At 46.1% G+C, this 25,297-nt stretch overlaps 7 protein-coding genes across 7 annotated transcripts; 2 read left to right on the top strand and 5 right to left on the bottom strand.

Moving 5' to 3' along the window:
* Positions 1 to 4,050: 4,050 nt before the first annotated feature.
* Positions 4,051 to 7,972, top strand: LACBIDRAFT_321369 (uncharacterized protein; the record flags this gene model as incomplete). Its single annotated transcript, XM_001874320.1, has 14 exons — positions 4,051 to 4,261; positions 4,410 to 4,482; positions 4,517 to 5,673; positions 5,737 to 5,802; positions 5,856 to 5,984; positions 6,096 to 6,115; positions 6,188 to 6,229; positions 6,266 to 6,381; positions 6,438 to 6,551; positions 6,608 to 6,611; positions 7,053 to 7,117; positions 7,478 to 7,533; positions 7,585 to 7,715; positions 7,964 to 7,972. The coding sequence occupies 14 exons, from the start codon at positions 4,051 to 4,053 to the stop codon at positions 7,970 to 7,972; spliced, it is 2,193 nt and encodes a 730-aa protein (XP_001874355.1).
* A 911-nt stretch (positions 7,973 to 8,883) lies between these two features.
* Positions 8,884 to 9,750, bottom strand: LACBIDRAFT_321368 (uncharacterized protein; the record flags this gene model as incomplete). The annotated part of the gene is made up of 4 exons (XM_001873670.1): positions 8,884 to 8,898; positions 9,203 to 9,357; positions 9,381 to 9,445; positions 9,509 to 9,750. The coding sequence occupies 4 exons, from the start codon at positions 9,748 to 9,750 to the stop codon at positions 8,884 to 8,886; spliced, it is 477 nt and encodes a 158-aa protein (XP_001873705.1).
* A 253-nt stretch (positions 9,751 to 10,003) lies between these two features.
* Positions 10,004 to 11,593, bottom strand: LACBIDRAFT_321367 (uncharacterized protein; the record flags this gene model as incomplete). Its single annotated transcript, XM_001873669.1, has 6 exons — positions 10,004 to 10,025; positions 10,158 to 10,189; positions 10,217 to 10,250; positions 10,548 to 10,592; positions 10,669 to 10,901; positions 10,952 to 11,593. The coding sequence occupies 6 exons, from the start codon at positions 11,591 to 11,593 to the stop codon at positions 10,004 to 10,006; spliced, it is 1,008 nt and encodes a 335-aa protein (XP_001873704.1).
* Positions 11,594 to 12,177: 584 nt separating this feature from the next.
* LACBIDRAFT_301934 (uncharacterized protein) lies at positions 12,178 to 13,308 on the top strand (the record flags this gene model as incomplete). The annotated part of the gene is made up of 3 exons (XM_001874319.1): positions 12,178 to 12,443; positions 12,497 to 13,168; positions 13,260 to 13,308. 3 exons carry the CDS (start codon positions 12,178 to 12,180, stop codon positions 13,306 to 13,308), a joined length of 987 nt encoding a protein of 328 aa, XP_001874354.1.
* Positions 13,309 to 14,662: 1,354 nt separating this feature from the next.
* LACBIDRAFT_146989 (uncharacterized protein) lies at positions 14,663 to 15,423 on the bottom strand (the record flags this gene model as incomplete). The annotated part of the gene is made up of 4 exons (XM_001873668.1): positions 14,663 to 14,840; positions 14,892 to 15,091; positions 15,149 to 15,283; positions 15,337 to 15,423. Coding segments are annotated over 4 exons (600 nt in total), but the record flags the coding sequence as incomplete, so codon positions are not given.
* Positions 15,424 to 16,291: 868 nt separating this feature from the next.
* LACBIDRAFT_301932 (uncharacterized protein) lies at positions 16,292 to 16,772 on the bottom strand (the record flags this gene model as incomplete). The annotated part of the gene is made up of 2 exons (XM_001873667.1): positions 16,292 to 16,403; positions 16,456 to 16,772. 2 exons carry the CDS (start codon positions 16,770 to 16,772, stop codon positions 16,292 to 16,294), a joined length of 429 nt encoding a protein of 142 aa, XP_001873702.1.
* A 954-nt stretch (positions 16,773 to 17,726) lies between these two features.
* LACBIDRAFT_291923 (uncharacterized protein) lies at positions 17,727 to 19,039 on the bottom strand (the record flags this gene model as incomplete). Its single annotated transcript, XM_001873666.1, has 7 exons — positions 17,727 to 17,866; positions 17,937 to 17,942; positions 18,061 to 18,165; positions 18,233 to 18,443; positions 18,500 to 18,575; positions 18,779 to 18,927; positions 18,983 to 19,039. The coding sequence occupies 7 exons, from the start codon at positions 19,037 to 19,039 to the stop codon at positions 17,727 to 17,729; spliced, it is 744 nt and encodes a 247-aa protein (XP_001873701.1).
* Positions 19,040 to 25,297: the final 6,258 nt, after the last annotated feature.

Here is a 25,297-nt window from a genome sequence, read left to right as displayed (position 1 = left end):
ATGCTGGATTGGTCATGGTCATCCTGAGTGTAAGTCTGTCTGGTTGGTTCTAGTATGCTATTTGCATGTCTGACACTGAGGTGGTTCTTGTTGCTGGATATGGAGTTGTCCAGATTGCTTGAAGGTTGGACTTGAAGCAGATGGAGATGGTAGAGAAGATGCTGATGTGGTCATGAACATCCTGACTGTTAGTTTTACAACTTTGTCACTGTCTGGCTCTGGCATGGAACTTGCATGTCTGACACAGAGATGGTTGTTGTTGGTGGATATGGAGTTAATATTTGAAAGTTAGGTTAGTTAACTGGAAAATAACCGGAAAATAACTGGACCTAACCGCAACACTAACCTAACTGCAGTTAGGGTTAGTTGATTTCGAAAATGGAATAACCGGTTATTTTGTGGTTAACTAACTGTTAAATAACCGGTTATGACCGGTTATAACCAGCCCTATTATACACCTTCAAAATGCACATGAGAATGTCGAAAACACTTAAAATTTGACTAAGTTACGGTCAAATCTCTAAAATATCACTCAAATGTGTAGACTTTCAAGGATAATTGCATAAATATGTCAATTCTTCACCGACTTTAGCGTTCTTGGGCTCATTTTAAAGCTAGAATATGCAGAAATAATATCTATCAAGATACATATGAGCATATTTGCCTTGTTATAACCGATTCTTTATTTTTCGGTCCTAACCAGTTAGTAACTGCAAATAACCGACCATAACCGGTTAGTTGTGGTCCGGTTAGGTTATTTTAGGTTTCGGGACAAAGGCTAACCGGTCTCGGTCTCGGTTAGAGCCCCTGGGCACCCAATAACCGGACCTAACTGGACTTTTGAACACTATATGGAGTTGTCTAGATTGCTTCACATATTGCTTTGCTGATATGTTGATTGGGCACTTCATTGTTCATATCTTGGCTGGATGTATAGGTGGAAGAGCTGAAGATGGATGTGGTGATTGAAGTCATCACTGGATGGAATGACAAGTTCAAGCTTGGGTCTGAAGCATGTCTGGGTTGCCTTGACAGATCAGGTTAGTGATTGCTCATCTTGGTCCTTGACTACATGAACTTGGTCAGAAAGGTGGAGGAGCACCAGGACCATGGACATGTCACTATACCTATGTTGCATGATGGTCAGACTTCATGTCACCCTAAGTTGTCATAAGATCTGCCTTGTCTTGGAGCTGATATATGGATAGGTGCAACTATACTTCACAATTTGGAGTACTAGCTTGGCCAAAAGCAAACATGGGTGCATCTGCTGGACTGTCCCTCTCAGTACAAAGGTTAGCTTGAACCATCATGGTAGACCTAACCATTGTAATCAAAAAAGTGGACACTACAAACCTTTGTAGTCAGAAAAAGTAGACACTACAAACTTTTCTATGTGATCTATGTCCAATCTTTGTAATCTTTTGTAGTTTATTCATAAACTTTGTAGTCTATATCCAACTTTTTGTAGTCTTTGGTTGTCTGTTAGTAAATATTGTAGTCCATAACTGATTTTTGTAGTTTACCTGTAATCTTTTGTAGTCTGTCATTGTCAATATCCTTTTTAAGGGCTGCACTTTCCTTTTTGGGTCAAATTTTCCATGACACAATCATTGTAGCCCATTCTCTTAGCTTTCTAAATGTGTTGAAATCATATTGTTTGGTATTGTTTTCATGGGGAGAAAAGTGCAAAAAGGTCAAAAAAAAAACAGTGGTCAGAAAGATCTTTATTGACATATCTCCACAACAGGAGCACTCTAGGATATAATTCAAACAGATTCAGAAAGCTACAGTGCAGGGCTACAATTATTTTATTTTATTTTACCACTTTGGGAAATTGGTCATGTGACCACCCTCCTGATAAGCCATTGTATGTATCTTCCACTTTTGGCATCCCCAAGGATATTTTATTTTTTGGATATATATGGTGGACCCTGATAGCAGTACCTGACATTCTAGCCACCATTTGTATATTTTTGCTGGGTATTTTTGGGTATTTTTACAAATTTGGAAGACCACCCTAGACCAATGCTCAATGTCATCACCAACAGTGAGCACCACCCCCTTTTTGGCCCAGAATTTTCTGCCATTTTATTACCATTTCTAATTTTTTTAAATATGCATTACCATATTTGGAAATGCACCCTGGGAAAGAAAGAAATAGCTAAAACATCGGCCTAGGCAAGCAAAGAAATATATAGCTGGGAGGGAAAGAAATAGGTGAATGGGAGGAAAGAAATTGATAAAACATAGGCCTAGGCAAGCAAAGAAATATAGAGCTGGGAGGGAAAGAAATAGCTCAAACATCAGCCTAGGCAACCAAAGAAATAGATAAAACATCGGCCTAGGTAGAGAAAAAAATATAGGCCTGGCAGGGAAAGAAATAGCTAAAACATCAGCCTAGGCAAGCAAAGAAATAGATAAAACATCGGCCTAGGCAACCAAAGAAATATAGGGCTGGGAGGGAAAGAAATAGCTAAAACATAGGCCTAGGCAACCAAAGAAATATAGAGCTGGGAGGGAAAGAAATAGCTAAAACATCAGCCTAGGCAACCAAAGAAATAGATAAAACATCGGCCTAAGTAGAGAAAGAAATATAGGCCTGGCAGGGAAAGAAATAGCTAAAACATAGGCCTAGGCAACCAATGAAATATATAAAACATCGGCCTAGGCAACCAATGAAATGAGTGGCTGGGGAAAAGAAATAAATAAAACATTGGCCTAGGTAGAGAAAGAAATATAGGGCTTGTAGGGAAAAAAATAGATTTCATATATTTGCCACACCATTTCATATCATAGATTTTCTTGGCTACAATTAAATCTCTGTGCAGGCATTTGCCTTATGTATATCATATCAGTTGTAGCTACCACTCAGTCTGAGAAGCACAAGTATCAGACCTTTAGGGATCTGGTTGATGAGCGGGTCAAAGCTGAGTGTATCCATGAACATCCAGTCATTGACGATGACTCATTCATTCAGCAATACACAAATCTTACCAAGATCTTAATGTCTGTCTCTGCCAATGTCTTTGGTCACGCGAAGCAATACTGCAAGCATACCGAAGTCATAACAAATGGTAAGATCAAAGGTATAGTATCTGATATCAGATGTGTTGGTGGTGCTATTCACTACTGCATGTGTCTCACTGAAGGCGAAAGACCTCCATGCATGCGCCCTGTGTGATTTCTCGTGTGATGCAGCTGATCACATGTTCATTCAATACCTCATGAGAAGACATAGGCAGCTCCACAAACTACTCTTTGCAGAGAAGTCGAAAGAGGTATTACTTCGAGCATGCCTTGGGGAGAGACTACATATTGCCGCTGCGCTCAAGGGTGGCTCTACAAGGAAACTGATTCAGTCTTCCAACTTCCTTTCCTTTCCTTTGGCTCTGAATGACCTTGATGATCCTGAAAAACTTGTCTGTGACCCTGAAGGGGTTAAAGCAATGACTAGTGCTTGAAAGTCCGGTCCAGTCCAGTTTTTTGGCCCAAAACAAAAAGACCAAGACCAAGACTGGTCCACACAATTCCTAAAACCTCAAAAGACTGGACCAGGACCGGAAAAGACCAAGACTGCAGTCTTTTTCGGTCTTTGGACCAGTCTTGGTCCAGACTGGTTACAACCAGTTCAAGACCAGTTCTTCAACTAAATATGCAATGAAATTTGCAATTATGAGTTGGTAGGTTTATTAACATTCATCATAGCTTCTAAACGAGTGCAAGAACATTAAATTACGTTGAGAATTGATGTATATACAAAAATACTAAGGTACATCTGCTATTTTCACGAAATATTTTACAGTTTTGTATGTATCTTTGTCAGCTTTTGGCCTAAAAATATGATCTTAGGTGTGTTGTAAAGGGTTATTATGTAGGTACAAAAGACCGGTATTAACCGACAAGACTGGTCCACGATAACCGGTCTTTTTGCAGTCTTCTGATCTCAAATCTGAAAGACCAAGACTGCAGGTCCGGTCTTTTGCAGTCTTAGTCCAGTCCAGTTGTGGTCTTTTTGCAGTCTTGGGACTGGACTTCCAAGCACTAGCAATGACAAGAGAATATTTTTCGAGACTTTATGATCATAGTCATGTTCCTGACTTGCCGAAGCCCTGGCTCAATACACCATCAGTCAAGGAAGTTAGGGGTCGAGTTACTGATGACCCTTTCATTTGGCCGATCAAGGCTTCTCTTGCCGATTTTCGTGCAATGTTGAGACAGGGCAATAGCAAGCCTTCACCTGGACCAGATGGATGGAAAAGTGGACCATTAAGTCCCTTTCTGATGACACACTTTCTCTCGTACTGGATCTTCACAACTATCAAGTCTTGAACTCCCATTTCCCTGGGAATATCAAGGACATGTGGTTGACTATGTATCATAAATGTGGTCTATGAACAGATTTGCAGAATTGGAGGGGTCTCCTACTCTCCAATTTCCTTGCGAACTTGCCTATGGCATGGCTCAATATCTCTTTAATGTGTTACTCTGCTGAGAAACATATATTGCCTGACAGTCATGTGGCTGCTCAGCCTGGTGTTCAGACCCGCGATCTTATGAGTTACTTATCTGGTGTCAGATGCTGGGCAAATCGTCATAAACAACAGGTCTTCACATTAAAGTGCGACCAAATGAAAGGGTTTGACTATCTCTCACCCAAAGAGTTCTATGACCCCATTCATGCTTATGGGCTCCCAAAGTCAATCATTGATCTTGACTATGCTGCCCAGCATCAGACTCAATGCTATATCCGAACACCGTATGGGGTCTCTGACCCAATAGTGGTGTCTGGGCTTAACAAACAGGGAGGAGCCACGTCCCCACTCAAGTTGACCTTTACTACAAGTCTTGGTCACTATTTTCTTAACGACCTTCTTTCTAAGGACCCTGATGCCCTTGTTGTGACAACGAGCAGTATGATCAAGGATGACCCGCATCTAATGGATGCAAAACACAAGCTGCTCGTTGCTATGGTAGAAGCTACAGATGACTCTTACATTTTCTCCAAGTCCTTAGAGTCGTTGCAACACAACGCACTTGCCATGGAACGGTTTCAATATGCATATGGTTGGTTGATGCAATGGGCAAAGTCCAAAGCCTACGTTCTTGCGGCCTCTGAGAACTATCCTGACACTGTCAAGTTCCAATCTGTGTCCATGGGAAGGGGGGTCAATCCCCTTGACATCACTGAGCATGATGTCGTGCTCATCAGAGACGATCTAGACTTTCTTCAGACCAAAGTTAATGATCCTGTGTCCCGTTTTGCTGAACTAAAAGACTTCATAGAAAGCTTTCAGTTTCTGATGGTAATAGGTCGTCTTCTCATTACACTAATCCGAAAGATTGTCTCGCAAAACATTGTCTCCCGTTGTCATGCACTCTTGTCACTTCAACCAGTGAAACAATCTGACGCTGAGGCACTTGACAGATTGATCATTCGCAAGGTCCATGGTGCCCTTGGCTTTCCTTTTCAACCATCGACATCCATTGCAACTCTCCCTGTATCTTACCATGGTTTTGACTTTCCATCCATTGCTCGCATCAACACCGGCATTGCTGTCAACGGGATTGGTCGTGACCTTAACCATCACATCCGCTTGTACCAAACTATGGCGCATATCATGCGAATGGATTGGACATGCGAGTGGAATAACTGCCAGTACCTGCTTGATGGTAGTGGTATACACAGAGACTTTTCATGACAAATGCACCTCATCCCTGCTCAGTGGGTCACAGCTCAAAAGGTATTGAAGGATTTGTCACTGTCTCTCAGGCTGATGGATCAATCTGGTATAATTGAAGGTGATGTTTTGTTGACCCATGTGAAGAACTTGTGCAATCATCTTGGTTCACAGGCATTCACAGATTCATGGGTGTTTCACTTCGCTCCTTGCACCTTAAGGGTATACGTACTCTCAAGGACTTTGGAGAGTGGACTATAAATCAAAATGGTTGCATTGGCGTTACCAATGGGGTGGCAGAACGTGGATCCCAGATATAGGGTTGGGGGGGGGGGACATCCTTTGGAGGCCTTAAATTTTTTTGTGACCTTATCTAATAAAAACCATTTAAATGGTCTGCAACACATACCAGAGCACCCTTGGAGCTTGATTTGGTAAGTTGCATACATATTTGGTCAGTAATTTTCAATACCTTGCATACATCTTGACGTGTGTGGTGTTTACAGACGTTTCCTGGGCATGATACCCAGAAGGCGATGGAATCGACAGTGGGTGCATAGGTGGTTGGCATGGCGCCAGGCCAGTCGACAAGTTCAGTGAGCATGGAGAACCACAGAAGTAGTGTTTGGAAGTCCGGTCTCATGACTGGAAAAATGTTGAAGAAGACGTCTCGTGACCTTATTGTTTATGCATACGCTTTGTTTGTTCCTCCTTTTTCTCTTTTCTATTCATCTTTTTACTTCCGTTATTTGCTAGTCTTTACGTTTACTTTGCCAGTCTTTGTGCAAGCCACCGTCCCCATTCCTATAAATACGAAAAGCCTATTTCTCTTCACCTCAGTCATCATAACACATCGTGTCTGACTCTGAGGTGAGTTTACTTTATATACATTTCACTTTACTATACTGACTACTACCTGTACATAGTTCCGTGTGTTCACAGGTAGTTACCCAATATCAGTCGTCATAACACATCGTGTCTGACTCTGAGTTCCGTGCGTTCACAAAAAAGTCCGTAACCAGACCAGACCAAGACTGCAAAAGATCAGACCTGCGGTTACGGTCTTTTATTTTTGAAATGTAAAGACCGCAAAAAAACCGATTAACATGAACCGGTCTTGACCAGGTTGGACCGGTCTTTTGTAGCCCCTTAAATACCCTTTAAAACGCACCCAAGAACGTACGATTTGGTAAAAAAAACGAGAGAGATATGAATTAAAATGTAAATTACTTTTGGGAATAATAGATGTACCAGACTTATTTTATAGAAGCACCAATTCCTAACGGAATTTAACGTTCTTGGGCTCGTTTTAAAGCTATTAGAGATTTTAATAAATTTACCTATTCATAATTTTAAAATATTGGCCTAAAGACCGGTCATAAACCGGTTAAAACCGATGCAGACCGAAACCGGTCTATAGACCGCAAAAAACCGCGGTCTGCGGTCTTTTTGCGGTCCGGTCTGGTCTTTTGACTTCTGGGGAAAAGGCAGACCGGTTACGGTTACAATTAACGCCCCTGGGCATCAAAAAATTGGACCGAACCGGACTTTCAAACACTACATGGAAGGTCGTCGCTGTCATTGGTCAAGGACATTCGGAGGTGACAGCTGCGAATAGCCGATGGTTCCTTCTAAGAAAAACATAGGAGGGTGGGAAGAACATACCAGATTTGGGGGGGTAAAGGGAGGGGGGGTTGCACACTTGGGCCTTGTAACCTCCAACAAGGCACGTGGCAGCAAACGTCCCGACATAGGCGCAACATTCCCTCTTGTTTGGCACTGATGACAGTATCCAGAATCCAGAAGTGGCAGGCGCAACGACGAGGGATAGAGGTATACGTCCTCATATTTGGTATGTATTCAGCCTCATCCCCCTCCCCTTCTCATCCCTACCACCTCATAGGCCCCAAAAGGGAAAGCGCCGATATGCAGACCACCTGCAAACATGACCGTGTCCATGTCCACGTCAGCCAGCTGGAATATGAATGCGACGCGACCACGACTGTCACCATGCCAGCCATCCTGGACACGACAGTGAGGGTGGGCAGAGGGGCAAGCTGGTAAACAGGATGGCGGAGCGCCACTTCCTCTCATTTGCACCTGGGGCAAAGGGTGAGATCCCACTGCCGTCCTCGTCCTGCCTACCCTCCCGCGAGCCTGTTGTGCCCAGGACAAGGACAGCGGGATCCCACCACCCTCCCCACCTCCTGCATGCTTGTACCATGACGCTGAGCCCCACCACTTCTTTCAATGTTGCTCCCTCCCTCTCTTAATATATGTAGTATCATTAAATATGTAGTCCTCGTCATTTACAGAATCAAATTTCTACTCTGATCATTTATTTGAGTGCAGAAAGAGTTTAAAAAATAACTTACAGCTTTTTGATGTTGTGGTTGAGTAGCATTGATTGTGGACTTGGCGAATTCAGCTGCGAGAGGGGTTGTCACATGGCCTGTGCCAGTAGACGAAGTGCAACACCAAAGCACACTCTTGGCATTGGTGTACCGTGTTTCGGATGGGTGTGTTGCTTTTCTGCTTGTGTGTCACATCTTTTGTCTGTGTGTGTGTGCCGAATCTTGTCTGTCCTGGGGGGAGGGGGATATTTGAATTTTAATATAAGCTATTTTGCACATTCTGGCCATCCTTCTTTCTTGTCTTATTGTCTAAGGTTCTGTTTTGAGACAATACTCTCATACCCGGTATCTCACAAAAATCACTGATGCAGGTTATGCCCAATCCCAACATCGGTGGCAGGCTGGCAGCCAGGTCAACGGGTGGTTCGACATTCCATCAAGCAGATTTGAACCAATCCTTCCGAAATCAGCTGACATTAACACCACAGTCAGACGAAGGGGAATTTAATTCCAGAAGAAGCGGATGGTGAAGAGGAAGAGGTGCTACATAGAAGGGTTTGATCCGGTTCCTGTGTTAGAAACTTAGACCCAGATGTGTCAGCGCTGGAGCCAAAGCTTTGACTGCCAGGAACAATTGCTGTGCTGAGCTTACTCCTGGAGAGGATGTAAAATTGAATTGACTAAGCTGCAGGGTATAAACCGTATGATGAAGTTGAAGCTACATCAATGAAAAGATCAAACTGAATATCCCCACATCCTGACCATATATGTAATATAATATCTGCGAAGGACCGGAACCGTCAAAAATCAACTTTTAAAAGGATTCTGAGCCAGAAATCGTGCATCGTTCAAGATTCAAACACCTGAACAAACATTGGTGCAAACAACTGGTACAACTTCAAAGCCACATGCATAGACTCGCCAGCCAGTCGTTCTGAGGTGTTTGTGATTTGTTGTGGCTTTGTTGTGGGGTCAAACATCAGGCGGACTGCGAAAAATAAGAATACCTCAGAACGACTGGGACCAATGAACACGGTTTGGCAGGGACCCCTGCATGTGACGCTGACTTAGAGAAATTTCCGCGAAACATTCACCCACCTCAAAACACCCATCCAAAACATCACAAAAAAAAGATTTTCTGGCTACACCTTTAGATAGACTACTTACTTCAAATAATGCGATTACAGTAGAGTTGAAAAAGTAGATTTTTTTCGACACCTTGCGAGGACTGAGGACTGTGGCTATGACGACATTTGTCTGACAAGTTCGATAGGGCTCACCATGGAGCTGCAGAGCATGTACATTTTCTTGCAGGTGACCAGCTGTCCATCACCCAATTACACACCCTTGAACCAAACTGGCCATGAAGATGAAAGGAATGCAATGTTAGGGTGTGCAGGAAATCGAGGACTGTTTCATGTGCATATTGCAGATCTTCTAGGCACTCTCTCGACGCATTTTGGAAAAGCTGACAACAGTCCACGCAATCCCAATTTTGATTCAATGTCATGCGAGAATACATGTGTGGACTCTACTGAAACCAACAAAACACCAAATACCGGGTTCTGGCCACCAACTGAGTTGCCAGGTCCTGCAACTCTCAAAAACCCAACTAATCTGTGGCCAGGTCCTGCAACTCTCAAACCCCTAACCAAACTGAGTCCACCCCTCGAAAGTCCAGCAGCGACGGCAGTTGAAGATATTGGCAAATGCATGGTGGTGGATGAGAGTGTTGCAAAAGAGCCAGAGGGAGATTTTAAACGAGATCAAGAGGATGGAAAGTTATAGAAAGATCCCCTTGGTCATGATCAAGACTCAGAGCAAGGGGTGAGTACTGAGTAGCGGTCAAATCGCGCTGTCGTTGTACAGAGTCTGAACCATGAAATTTCACTAAGTTCCGTGTCACAAAAGCGTGACCCTGCCAAAGGGTGTTCATTTCTCCCAGGCTCCTAAAAGCAGCCACTCGTATCACTCGATGAGTCTCTTCATACTATTAGCGGTATGACAAATAATATGATGTGATCATTGATGGGATGGACAAATAAACAAAACTAAGACTCGAGCTCGCGATAGAGCGGCTGCCAGAAAGGTTGTGTGGGCAACTCGGACATCACTGATTAACCCTAACGTTGGGTCCCATTCTGCCAAGGAACCCTGGCATGTCACATTTCAGTCACTAACACTATTTTTGGAAAAAATACCCTGTCCGGAAAATCTACAAGCGCCATGAGCGCATCATCTACACCGTCTTCAGCTAGCAACCCTAATCTAAGTGCGGCTACACCTTGAGAATGGACTGTCCAGGAAATCCGCAACCTTGTACAGGAAAAATTCGGAAAGCGCCCTTGCTGGTACCAGGTCAAGACCGCCCTTGCATTATATGCTGGCAAAGATGTCATAGGATGCGCGCCAACGGGAGCTGGGAAAACACTGTCGTTCTGGATTCCCCTGCTCATGGCTCGAGAAGATGGCCACGATGTGATGAGCATTGTCGTCACTCCACTCAACTTACTTGGAAAACAAAATGAGGTGTTGTTGGAAAAGGCAGGAATTTCGGCTATTGCAGTCAGCATGAAAAATGCAAATACAGAAACATGGAAGGTACGAGATGACATTTGTTGTCGTACACATACAACGTGAGGAGGGTCCTCCCAAGCTTATGAACTTTGGAGCTGGACTCCTTAGAAAGGTTTGAGACAGTGTTACTGATTGTCGATGGTGAGATTGAAACCCCCAGGTGCGTGAGGAGCTCTAGAACGGCGTCTGGCGCATTACACGCGTGAAGAAAAACACCAATGATGCTCTGCAGCGAGTTGCACTCCTGGTTGGTGCTATGCATCATAATACTCAAGCAGAGCACCTGTTTCTGTAAGGCAAGTTCTTTAGTCTTGTATGCCGCAGACTTTAATCACTCACAATCACAATCAGGGAGTTGAGCTGGTGTTCAACCTGTTCCGTTAGATTCTCCAGCGCGTCTTCATCTTCATCAATCAATCCGATGTCGCCACCGTTCTCCAACATCTCGTCCCCTGACCCATCTCCCACAGCATCTCCCATCGTGATGTCACCATCATTCAATCGAGGGTTCGCTTTTTGTGTCCCAGAGCCCGCCTTCCTGTACGCAAGCTTTGCCCACCTCCGCTCCGCTGCAGGATCTGCCGCAAGGAGATACGCGACGAGTCTCCAAAGGTCAGGTGCGTGATCTTTCATCTGCGTTGACAGTTTCTCGATCTTGTTTTCCATTAACTGAGCATTGGTCATCTTTCCAGGCGAGAAGTGAAGCCCACTCTCCTTTTTCGTCAACTGGAACACCTGTGCTTGGTAGCCTTTCTGCGCACTTCGAAAAACCCACTGCCTGGCTTGATCGGAAGTCGCTCGACCAGCGCTCACGGTGTCGAGGATAGTGTCGAGGTCCTCAATAATCGACAACGTGACGGGATGGTCTTCAAATGTGTTCGTCAATAGGAGCGCGTGAAGAAATTGGTGGGCTGTAAGATCTGAATCCTCAAAGGCATTCAGAATGCATTTCACTTTGTCGAGGAATTGTAGATCGGCCATTGGTAGATAGTTATGTTTTCGCTACAACGAAAGGGCTTTTATAGCCTGCACATACATATATATTGAACTTGACACGACGTTACACGTTGGAGTATGACGAGTATGCTATGGTGGCATACTATGGCACAGTTCTGTACTACTTACCTACGTGTTCCGTAGTCTCTCCTCTACTGCCACTGGTGCACAAGTCCAAACCGGCCCGTACGAGCCTGTCACGCTGGCCCAGAAAGGCCTTGACATCGAGACCCAACGTTAGGGTTAATTAGTGATGTCCGAGTTGCCCGCACAACCTTTCTGGCAGCCGCTCTATCGCGAGCTCGAGTCTTAGTTTTGTTTATTTGTCCATCCCATCAATGATCACATCATATTATTTGTCATACCGCTAATAGTATGAAGAGACTCATCGAGCGATACGAGTGGCTGCTTTTAGGAGCCTGCGTTTCTCCCAGCCGTTTCTGAACGTAGCTTGCGGAGTTTGAAGAAACGGATGGTCACGAGCCTACCACGTGGACTACTTACTTACAAGCGCTCAGTACTCAGTACTCATCGATATCCATCAGCCACTCATAGATAGCACTCTAGCGATGGACATTGGTCAAGGGCAACCGCATCGCGTCTTGGAACTTTGGTTCGAGGACGCCAATGTCATATTTCAGGCCGAGAGCAGCCTCTTCCGTGTTCATAAAGGCATACTTCAAGCCCGCTCATCCGTTTTCCGCGACATGTTTGCCATACCCCAGACTTCCACTCCCCTTGACTCCGATCTCATGGATGGTTGCATCGTTACACAGCTTCCTGATGCAGCAGAGGATATCCGCTGCTTCTTCCTTGCGATAGGTTATGATGCTTCGTCAGTCTCTGTTCTCTTCAGATTTTCGTTTTGATATTTCATTATTTGTCTAGCTTCTTCGAGCCACCCCCTACTCCGACCCCTCTCAGTGTGGTATTAGCTATTGCTCGGATGAGCCACAAATACGACGTGCCATTCTTACGCCGTCGGGCGCTGTCTCATCTATCCCACAGATGCCCAACTACGCTTCGTGATTTTTTTACAGTGCATGTTGAAGGCAAAAATTCGTTCCTTGGCGAAGAGTTCGAGGTGTTGAGAGCCGCTTTGAAAATTGACCCATCATGGGTTCTTCCCTATCAATTCTTGATCACTCATTTCACAGAGCTCGAAACCCTTTTGGCTACTCAACAATGGAAGGACTTGGAAGTCGAAATCCAGGCAATGTGTCATGTGAAGTGGAGATGTATCGAAAGTCATTCGCGCAGATGTATCGCTCAATTGTTGTCCAAGCTGCTATCAGATCTTTGCGCTACATGTGCCGCCCTCAGTGTGCAAATCCAAAGAGCAGCTGTGGGCTGTCTTTCAGAAGACATTCCAATGTTTCTTTCGCCCGGTATAATCAAGGGCACTACCGGATGTTGTCCGGAATGTCTACTCGGAACCTACAAGACTTTTGCCGATGCCTATGGATCTTTTTGGGATGCTCTTCCTGAGACGTTGGGTATGCCACGATGGGACATCCTTGAGACGAAGAAGAGCGAAGATACGGAGCCAATTGCATTGTGGTTGGTCCCTTTCCTTAGCGACCTTGTGATATGGTTCGAGTGCTCATTTTCTTTGCATTTTCTGGTGTAGATCGTGTATGGATATTTGCAGGCTTAAAAATACGCGTTGGGTTGTTCGTGTTTCAACCTCATACAAATGACACTACATCTCCGGCAATGAATATGCATCCACGAAGATTATTTTTTTTTCGTTGAAGCAAACTTTATTAAAATTTCTCTCATTTTGTCCCTCAAGCGTTCTCAATTAGGGCCCAACGCACGACTTTTCACTTGACCCCCAAAGTGCTCGTGAAGAGCTTACTCACCGCATAATCGTGGACTACTCGGAAACCTTTTCGAGCGCCCTTGTTTGAACCCTAAACAGCCATTTTAGGTCTAGAAACCTCTTTCAAGTTTCCTCCACGAGTTTTCTCGGGCATTTTACATTATGGGGATTCAAAGCTCCAAGGTGCACCGCCCCACATCACAGAGGGTTCCTCTACCTATTAGGGCTGTTTTGTGCAAACAAGGAAATTTTAACAACGGTCTACAGTTATGTAGTTACGCGTTACAACTTAGCGAGACTTCAACAAATCCATAGGGAGTTAAAAGACACATTTATGGGGGTTGGATCACGTCGATGGGTTGTTTGTCGGTGTTCCGGAGAGGATGGAAGCGGGGAGGGGGAGATTTGAGATACGTACTTGATGGATATTACATAATTTGTGAGTAGCAAGGTATCGAAGCTTTTACGGCTTCTAGAGACTGACAGACCACTGTCATATCCGGTATCATCCAACATCATTGACCCGGGTCAGTTATTATTGACTGACCCCCGACCCGGTTTGGTTGAACCCAATGATCCTTCCGACATTAATTCTTAGGCTACAACAGTCAACAAAACTGGCGTCATCAATACTAACGAGGGTATCAGCGGATCCGTTAATGATCATGAAAGAGTCCATCTGGTTAGGTATAATTATGCAACAACGAATGTCCAGCCATCTATCGTCGTAGAATATGTAAATCCAATCGTTCTACGTGGTGAACCACCACTTTCAAAGAACCATCATCCCACCAGCGATCACACCGCCGAGCAACAGCGCGAGACTGACGAAGGGGAATTTAATTCCGGAAGAAGCGGACGACGACGACGATGAAGAGGAAGAGGTACTAGAAGGGTTTGACGCGGCTCCTGCGTTGGAGCCGGATGCGCCAGAGCTGGAGCCGGATTTTCCAGTCGCGGAGGCGGCAACAGATGTCTGATGGGGGGTCGGTTGATGAGGGACGAAGAAAACGATGAAACAAATTTAGGACTTACGGTTGAAGAGCCGGCGAGGAGAATGTCAGTTGAAGAGTAAGTTTTGCAGTTTGATGAAGCGGGGACTCGTGGAGTATACGGAGGCGTGGCGGTCAAAGTGGCGGGCATGCTCCAAGTGGTTGCTAATTTTTATATATCATTAATTTCGTTTGAAAAAAGGTTGTATGGATGAGAGACGAACTTGAGCCATTAACGGTATAGACACCAACGACGTCTTGAAGATCACCATCACACTCGGTGAAGGTGCCGTTCTGAACAGCAGAGGGCATATTATAGTCACAACCGACGAGATCGTATACGTTCTGGCAGTAGTCGGGGGAGGTGATGGAGTTATAGCAGGCTTTGAAGCAGAATTGATTGCCTCCGACGAATCTTTAACAAGGGCGATAAAATAACCTGATGTCAAGAGGGAAGGATACATACGTGTTCCAGTTGTATACCTGAGTGAGGGTGGTCCCGTCAGAGTCAGCGGTTCCGTTGGAGAAAACAACGCCGCCAAGAGGGTTGCCTTGCAGATCGGCACCGTGAGGGTCAAGTTCACCACCCTGGTCTGTGGGGTCGAGTCCTAAGCCTGCGTTACTGATAAATCCGACGACTTGAATGTACGCCGAAGTTTTGGTCCACTTGTAAGTGAGTTAGATTAATAATCAACGCCAAGGGAGCAGATGTCAAAAACATACTTGCAAACCAGTGATAGATCCGGGAGGAATAACGCGCGTGCCGTGATAGGGCTTGGTGCAGTACGCTACGACCTTCGCCTCAACATTCCCAATGAGACCGTTGGGATCCGGAGAGCCCCATAGACAAAAATCGTCCTAAAAATACGACATGTTAATATCGATGACTACGCCATTGGCTGAGAACACACAGGCCCGTTGAAGATGAGAGTCTGGCAATTCGACGAGTCACCCAGTGTAGTCGAATTACATTGGTTGAATCCATACTGTGGACCACGGAGGACCTGGTATGGGTAAACTTGGTACGGAAGGTTCGTGTAAGCGTAGTGCAGCGTGGAAAGAATTGGTGTCCCAGTGCCTCCAGCGACTTGACGCTTGGCAATGGTGGGTGTGGGCGCTGGGGTAATTTCGGCTGGAGGTGCTTCAGAGGCCAGAGAAAATGAGCGGAGGGCTGCGAGAGCAGCGACGAGGAGGAGTGGTGACGAAAACATTACGGAAGACGAGGAGGACGAGGAAAGAAGCAAAGGGGAAACAATGGCCGCAGGTGAGAACGAATTGAAATTTGAAGGGTGCGGAGTTGGAAATGCGGGTCTATAAATAACTGGACCCTTCCGGTTGCCCTCGATTGCTCCGAAACTATGTCAATAGAGAAGGATGTTTTTTCTTTTATTTTTACGGAAATTAGAGAGAGCTTTGTTTTCATATAGGACTCAGCGTCATTTGTTCTCTCTCTCGCTTACCTTCAACCATTTTGTACAAGCATTCCGCGCTCTATAAATAACTGGCCAAGCTATATATAGCATCGTCCCTGGCGCTGCGGAGATGATCAAACAACAGACCTTGGAAATGTCCAAAATGGAGTTGTAGTTTGATTTTGAAGCGCTATTTGGTCTCACCGAGTTTGGGGGACAGCCATTGCGAACCGAGTCATGATCAGATGGAATCAAACATCAGTCACCGCCCGCTGTGCGCCAGTGTCTTTCCGAGGGTCTCACGAACGTAGTTGATGATGACTCGGAGCCTGGGAGAGAACTTAGGAGACGCTACCTGCAAGCGGTTTAGGGAGCGAGTTGGAAAACGTGAAAAGGGATGTAGGGTATGATATGTACTGAAACAGGACCAACAACATGAAGAGCTCGAGATTTCCTAACTGGGCATTTCGGCGACGTTTGAATCTTGACCTCCATCACCCTCACACTCTCGTGCCCGAGCCTGAACGCAATCCTCGCATTCACCGCAGTCAACTGGCTTGTAACGCCTAAAAACGAAAATAAGCGCCCAAACCAACACGGAAAACGAACTAAACCCACTCAAAAAACGGCTCAACCTCGTCCTCTTCCATCCCTTGAATCTCCTCAGCAAGCCTCTTCTTATTCTCTGCAATCCATTTAGAACGCGGCCCGTAACCCACTTCATACCCTTGCTTGAGACAATACATGTCGACGAGAACCTGCAACGCATGATGGTCCCGCTCTTTTTGCCTCTTCTCCGCGACTTGTTCCAATAAATACTGGAAGATGAAGTCTTTTTGGTCCGAAGGTAGGGAGGTGAAGGTGTCTTCCTCGAAGAATGACATGGTAGTATTGATGAAGTCGGTGCCGAGCCGGGCAAAAGACGTGTTACTCATGAGTGGGGAGGATTGAGATTGGAAAATGGGAATATATAGGCGAAAGAAGAAAGGAGAAAGGATACACAGTCTGGACTTGGTCTGGACTCGATCCACTTTTGAGATTCCGCCGAAAACCTTACTTAATTCCCGAAATGGTCAAACCTCACATGACCTGTGGGAACGACGCCCAAGTCCACGCTCACAAACCAGCAACCAAACCACACATATATCAAACCTATACCATCCCTCTCAGAATCTCGCGCCCGTCAACCCGTCTCAAGTCCAACGCGACAAATTCTGCAACCGAAAATCTGCCCAACGTCGGTATCACAACAGAAACCCCGACTACGCCAACCACATCCAGCGAGGGTGCAAAAACGATGACTCCAACGCCGAGTGCCCAACTACGCCGTCGACGACAAAAGCTGCCAGCAGTGAAGACAAGCAATTGACCGCCCAACGCGCATGACAGGACTTGGACGCGGCCCCATCCATTCACGCAAGTCCGACACCAGCGACGGGTCGGGTGAATTCCAGCACAAGCGACCACGACGCGATGCACATGGCAGGGCGTGGGATGATGCCCCTCCAAGTGGGAAATGGAGGGGCTGGGAGGCTAGGGGATCCAAGTCGCGACTGGTATGTGGCCAACTACTTCCCCGCCGTTACAAGATGTTGCTCTAGTAGCATAGGTATTACAGATTTGCTATTTTGGATTGCCGTAGGTAGTTACTGTACTCACTCCCTTGTAAATATTCTTTATCCTAGAAATATATCGTGCCAAAACTGCAAAAGCAACCACTTATTTCACAGAAGATGTACTCGGGTACTTATGTGTTCGCGCGATACGCGTTTGGGTGCGGGCTTTGGGCCGACATCACATCTTTTCAAGAAATAAGGTTTTCGGCGGAAAGTGATCAACTGACTGGATCTCGGAACTTGCGCTCCACATCTAAACTTCTGCCGTGGTGCTCAGGCGAGATTGAAATCCGCCAGATCATGGAGAGTTATCAGGTAACGGTAAGCTGGGCTGTCATTAGAAAATGTCCGATGGTCTGGAGTCCCCTTCACTGGCAACAGCATACCGCTAATTGCAGTCATGATTGGCACACCTAGACTATTTCAGGTGCAGAAAACACAGAAATCAAATCAATTTCTCAATGATAGAGAAGTCGTACTGACAGGCATCTGATAATGTTGAGACAGAGTATATTTGAGAGCAAAGGAAGCGGGGTATCAGTATAATGTACATGCCAAGGAGATTTCGTACATGTAGTAGATGGAGAGCGTAGATCATATTACCTACCACCCGGAGGCGGCGTACTTGCACCAAAGAGGCCTGATCTAGGCGGTGGTCCGGTAGGTGCAGCAGAGGGCGCTACAGGAGGTGTCGGAGCAAGAAGTGGGTTCGCTAAACAAACATCATATCACACAATCAACACGTGTCCTAAAAAAAACAGAGTGCAAGAGACACGCACGTCGCCATTGCGCCCAAGCAGGTGTATTCTGCCTCGGAGGCGGCACCTCAAACACAGGTGCCGCCGGAGGTGGTGGTTCTATCTTCTTCGGAGTCGTCCTAGCCTTCCGTGGTGGTCGCTTATCAACGACACGCCAACCACCAGGTTTCGCTTCAGGTATCTCTGGCATGGCGGGCGGTGGGGCTTCTTCTGGTGGAGGTGGCGATTGTATCTGCGTAAGGTCGTAAAGGCGTGAAACATCGTAATCGAAGAGGAAGATCGACGTACGTATGGTCTCCAATCCGGCACATATTCACCCCCCGCGCCGTGTTGCGATTTGCCGCTCATGATTTGTGCGATCTCGCTGTATGTGGTGTCTGATCAGGATGATCATCGCTGTTTGGTAAGGCGAAGGATGACTTGCTATTGGAGCTGTCGACGCTGGTCTCTTAACCTCCCAACTTCATCCAAGAGATCCCGGACCTCGATTGAGATGGCTCTTGCTATTTCATTGATCTGTCTGGGGTGTATTCGTGGATTATAAGAGGAAAAGATCGGTAAACTTACTTAGGACTGCAAGCTGAGCTTTTTGACGACATGGATAATGAGGATTGAGATGAGGAAAAGAAGGCCCGCAGTAGTAGTATAGAACAAGCAACAACGAATCGGAACGATGTCCAGGAGGACGTCGCGTCACGTGCTATATCTTCACGTGGCTATGGGGAAAATGATGCGTCACCTTGCGTCACATCTCTGTCCGAACAAACTCACCTGTTGAGCATTCTGGGCAAATTCTGGGGAGGCTGAGCAGGCTTGAAATGCGTTCATGTTGGCAATGACGCGTGACGGCCCCATCGATGCTATGACCAACCAGGCCTTCCGAACTTGTTATCTCTCAGCAAATCAATCAAGGCCGCGACCCAAATGAATTTCGAAAGGACAGCTTGAGGGGTCCATACACCAGGCCCGGCGGTAAGTAATTTCAATCATTTAATTTCGTTGGCCAAGTAAAGTCCTTATGATGGCGAAAACCCCTAGTTTATGAAACTCCGCGCTTACTAGAAGTAAGCAGTCGATAATTCATCTCGTCGCACTCCGAAAGCTCACCTCTACCCTTTGCAGTCCAAGGTTACCTCCTTCTCATTTATACCCTCAAGTTCAGCCCAGCTAAAAATACCATCAAATCAGATATGTTTATTCATCTACAAATGTCCACACATCCACATCCACTTCTCCGCCCCGCCAACTCTCGCACAACAACTAAGAAAAATCAGACATCCAGGGATAGAACGTTGAATATCCGGATCTATTAACTAAAGGGTCAACATAGACTCGTAAAAAAGCAGAAGAAAAGCGGGAACATTCAATACCGACTCAATTCTTGCAACACTTCCAGCACGGCTGGCCGTTCATGAACGATTGACGCGCGGTCCATCCAGGGCTGCAACTGAGCTTTGCAGTAGTACAACCACCGCACTGTGCGATAGCGTCTGCTTGGGCAGAGACTGCGAGTGGCGCGAGGAGGAGGAGCATGGCGGATAAGATGAACTTCATGTTGATTTAGCTTTGAAGATTACTGAGGTAAGTGAGTCTGAGTTGTGTTTGGTGAAGTGAAGCGATGTTATTTCTAAAGTGAAACTCTGCATGCCCTTTTATACAGAATTTGGCGAGCCATACCGGAATACTTGGTCCTTGGAAACGAACGAGAAGTTGCTCGGACGCAGAGCCCGTCACCACCATCTGTTAGAAATCTTCGGAGTGCACGCTCAGACTTGACTTCCTCAGCTTCTAACGTTTCATCAGCACTATGCTATGTTGGACTTCGACGGCCGGACTGCGTAAATATTGTTTACCCGGGAACATCGGGGCACTTGTATACTGTACAAGTTGGTTGAACTTCTCGCGAACTCGGTGCCGTCCGTACTGGTGGTGCCGGCCTCCATACACCTGTTCAGATTCTGGAGCTCCCTGTAAAGCGGTTACAGATTCGAAAAACGTTCTCAACATCTTCTTACGGGCCCCGAATTTCTGCGGGGCAACGTGTAAGTGATGCCCAAACTCATGACTCATCCGCCATAACATAACTCATTCCGACGACCGTTTGAATATTATGAGGAAAACACATAGACAAAACATGAAATCTTGAACTCGAAGCCCATCAACCTCAGTAAAAACGAAAGTCAAGTAAAGTCATCAATTTCTCGCAAGAAGGTCATGTGAAGTCATGTTGGTGAGTTCAAAGTCATGTGGCGCTCAAGAATGTATTTGTTATGTGTTCACGGCCTGACTGGAGTCGAGGGATAGTCAATTACATGCTGTGTTGTAGTCTGGTCCTCATCAACCGATTCACTAGTATCCTCTGTATTACTTTTCGACAAATGCAAGTCACAATTTGTTCGAGTCCGTTGAAACTCCGACGACATCAGGTGATCATGTTGACTTTCGAGTCAGCACGAAAATTCCCTGTTCTTCCTTCCCAAGTTCTTTCCTTCCCACCACATCAACAAGAGGTCCAATTTATAAGTCGACAGATGGCTTCCTCCCTCCTGCGAATGTCCTACTCCCTCCTGCGAACGGCCTCCTCCCTCTTGCGAACGACCTCTTCCCTCCCTCGATGGGCTACCTCCTCTTCCGATGGACGGTCTCCTCCCATTTGTTAGGTAGTACCACCAAGGGCCTCCTCCCTCCCTCGACGAACGGCTTACTCTCTTGACGAACAGACTTGGAATGAACTTGCCATCAATAAACTGTCTTCTGAATGGTATCCCCTGGATGAACTGTCTCCTCCCTCGCTGGATAGTATCCCTTCAACAAACTGTCTCCTCCCTCAATGACTGTCTCCTCTCTCGCTGTACTGTCTCCTCCCTTAATGAATGGGGCTCTCGGCCTCCCCCCTACCTTGATGAATGGTCTCCTCGGCCTCCCCCTGACTTCACATTCTCCTCCCTTCTTCAACACACGGCCTCCTCTCGACGCTCGAGGTTTATGATTAGGAGATGAGAGCTTGGACTTCAAGTGGTTGATTGAGCTAGTAGGGTCTATATACAGTATAGTCAGTATGTTTGGGGAATTAATGATTTTACATTTACATGACCCCGACATGGTGCTGAGATGAGAAATACATGACTAACATACATCAATCAAATGACCTGAGCATGACCGGAATGAGACTATCATACGACGGTAGCATAACTGTGTTCTGACTTTCATTTGACTATGAAAGGACTAGGAGGAGAGAACTACATGACTACCAAATGACTGTATCCTGGATATATTTGGCATCAGCAGAGGAGACCACACGACTTTACACGACTTGGTGAAGTCAACTCAAAGTCAAAATTTTGTAAAAAAGACTGCTTTTAGTCATGTCGTGCATTTTCGTGTAGTAGCGTGACTACCATACGACCGAGACATGACGAATCGTTTTTACTGAGCAACGGTGACGCTGAAATTTATAATTAACCAAGCTGCGTGTCACGTGTGACATGTGACATGTCAACCAACTTGACCACCGGCAGTTTCAAAAAATCTCGGATCTGGAAATTTCGGCAATTCGGCAGTTCGCCGTTTCGCACAATTCAGGATAAGTCAATAAATCTAGTTATTTGCTTGAATTTACAGAGTGAATTGTAAATTGTGTAAATTACGGTAAGTATGGGCTGGATTTCCACTGCGTCTTTATTCTGATGCTCCCTCCCGCCTTCTCACCTCCCTCCTGCCTCTCACCTCCAACCTCTCCGACACACACTCAACCTCGCCAGCCCGCCAACACGTCGTTTGAACTTTCGGACGCCGCAGCAATTGACCCGTCACTCTCAGTAAAAACGATTCGTCGGGTCTTGGTCATGTAGTAGTCACACCACTGCACGAAATTGTAAGACATGACTAAAAGCAGTGAATTTTACAAAATTTTGACTACAAGTTGACTTCGCCAAGTCATGTCAAGTCGTGTGGTCTCCCCTCCTGATGCCAAATATATGCATCATACAGTCATTTGGCAGTCATGTAGTCGTCTCTTCATAGTCAAATAAAAGTCAAAAAACAGTCATGCTATGGTAGTGTAATAGTCTCATTCCAGTCATGCTCAAGTCACTTAATTGACAGATGTTAGTTGTGTATTTCTCAAGTAACAGTCAAGTTGGGGTCATGGAAATGTCAAATCATATATTCATTCCCAAGCTTACTGACTGTGCTGGATATACACCCCTTCTAGCTTGAGTCAACCACCTGAAGTTCTGATAACCATCTCCTAAATGTACACCTGGCCACGAGAGAGAAATCATTTGTCGAAGGAAGGAGGGAACCGTTTGTCGAGGTAAGGGTGGAGGGCGAGAAGACCATTCAGGAGCTCAGAGACCATTCGTCAAGGGGAGACCGTTCATCGAGGAGATACCATTCGTCGAGGGACGACACCATTCGTCAAGGAAAGACCGTTCGTCGAGGGATGACACCGTTCGTCGAGGAAAGACCGTTCGTCAAAAGGACCGCGTTCGTCGATGGGATACCGTTCGTCGAGGGGATACCATTCATCGAGGGAATAGACCATTCATCAAGGGGATCAATCATTCAGTGATAACGGAGCCGTGTGTTGAGGGAGAAGACCATTAATTGATACAGGAGCCGTCTGTTGAGGGACAAGACCATCCGTTGGCGGGGGAGATTGTTTGTTGAGGGAGAACTTGAGACCGTTTGTCGAAGGAGGGAAGAGACCTTTCATCAAGGGAGGGTACTCTCTATGAGAGAAGACTGTTCTTCGGAAGAGGAGGCTGCCTGTTGAGGGAGGGAGGAGGCTGTTTGTTGCGGGGAGGGGGCCATTTGTTGTGGGGAGGAGGCCGTTTTTCGCGAGGAGGAAACCGTTCATCGACTTTTGAACTGGACGTGGTGGGAAGGAAGAACTTGGGAAGAACCGAGGAATTTTCGCGCTGAATCAAAATTCAACATGATCAGCTGATGTCAGAGTTTCAACGGACTTAACAAATTTTTGACTTGTTCACTCGCCTTGCTGTTCTTTTAAGTTTTACGTCAAGCATGTGTGAAGAGGACAAAGGCGATACAGATGGTAGTACTGAGTGACTCAGATGACCAGGACTAGACTACAACATAGCTTGTAGTTGACTAGTAATTGACTATTCCTCGACTTCAGTCAGGCTGTGGAATCTTTGCAAATGCCTCCCTGAGCGCGACATGACTTAGCATGACTTTGTATTTACCAATGTGACTTTACATGACTGTCTTGTGAGAATTCGATGACTTCACCTGACTTTCGTTTTTACTGAGCGTCACTAGTAGCTCCATGCCTCAAACAGTGAGAAAGCGTGACGGACCCATGGGCACAAGAGCAACACCTGGACCAGCGTGTTTGTGCGCCAGGGGTTGGAATGACGTGTTGAGGGACGCATCTGGGGGAGAAGCGGGAGATCTGCCAGGTGAGTCCCGTATTTCATATGGAACACTCTCATTGCTAACAACACTAATGCAGATACAAATCACTAACCTCATCTCCCCATCACCACAGGACCCCTGAAAATACCCTTGGAACCCAGATCCCAATCCGGATAAAAATTCTGAATTTTTTTTGAAAACCCATAGCACTGTCCGGATAGAAATTGGGCCATTTTGGCTGGAACCCAGAGGCAGATTTCCGGATAGAAATTGGGCTGACCCACCAAACCCAGAGGCCACTTCCGGATAAAAATTGGTGCAGGTGGGGATCCGAACTCAAGACATATTGAATGTGAAGGTCATCAGCCATTAACGTTTTAACCACTACACCAAATGAACATAATATTTGTTTTCCACTTTGACCATCTTACACCATTGATATTTGCCTTTCTCCGCACTCTCAAATATGTCTCAGAGGAGCCACGAAATGGGCACGATTTCATGTATTTTAGTGTTTTGTTATCTGAGATGCTTGTAGGATGCCTATTGGGGCTCCAGGGGAGATGCTGAGCAAGAAATTGGCGTTTTGAAGCGAAAATTTGTGTTTTTAAGCGAAAATTTGGTGTTTTCAAGTAAAAAAAGCGAAAATAGAGGTTTTGGGTAACCCAGATTCGCATCTGGATAAATTTTGCCCATACCTGAACCCAGATCCCCCATCTGGATAGAAATTGTCCAAAACTGTCCGGATAAAAATTCCAAAAATTTCGACTTTTTGGATCTGGGTTCCAAGGGTACTTTCAGGGGTCCTATCACCACCTGCCCATCGCAGCCTCATCCCTTCCAATCAATCGAGCGCGGCCCCTCATCGATCCTCATCCCATATCAGTGCGGCGTGCCAAGCGGCACAAAACAAATGACGCGGCGGCTTCATCCCTTCCAACCAACCGTCGAGTACGGCCCATCTCATCCCATATCAGTGCGGCATGGATCTCAAGCCCAGCGGGGTGTAGGGGGGTGCAATGCTGTGGAGGGGGGACTTTAATATTTATTTTATCATATATATCTCTACAGGAATGATAAAGAGGAATTGGGACGTCTGATCATTCGGCGAATCGGCGAATTGCCGAAATTTCCAGATCCCAGATGTCCTCGGCAGTTTCAAAGAATCTCGGATTTGGAATTTCCGCGTGTCCGCCATCCGGCAGATGGATTTGTCAGCTGCATTTTAGCATCCCTTCAAGTTCAAAGATTCAAGCTAGCAAACATTTACATAAGGCGTTGTTATTCAATGTACTTAGACTATTCATAGTTCTGTCGTGCATACAGTTTCTGGTCCCACAATGCTGAGAGCATGAACGGATGCATACCGACAATACACAAGGGAGGAGATAGTCAGCTGCAAGGCTGACAACTGGGTGAAGACCGCCTGACACCATCATCGACATATCAATCAACGTAACCCATTCCCCAAAATTACCCATAACAGTAACGTTGGCTTTCGACGCAGACGCGGGTGTGTGGGGCGTGGGGAGTTGGCTGCGTGAAGGCTGGGATGAAGAGGCGGGGTGGGTGGGTAGGATCTCGCACTGACCTGACTCGATGCCACCAGACGAGTCCGCTCCGCACGCTGGCTGTCTCGGAGACGAAAGAGCGGCGGTTCTTGGGTATTGTCGAAGGGGAGTCGGGGTTGGCGAACCGTGTGGG

The sequence above is a fragment of the Laccaria bicolor genome, genomic scaffold, assembly GCF_000143565.1.
Source record: "Laccaria bicolor S238N-H82 LACBIscaffold_1 genomic scaffold, whole genome shotgun sequence".
Taxonomy (NCBI): domain Eukaryota; kingdom Fungi; phylum Basidiomycota; class Agaricomycetes; order Agaricales; family Hydnangiaceae; genus Laccaria; species Laccaria bicolor.
The sequence above is the reverse complement of the archived record's forward strand: the minus strand, read 5'-3'. Positions and strand labels throughout refer to the sequence as shown.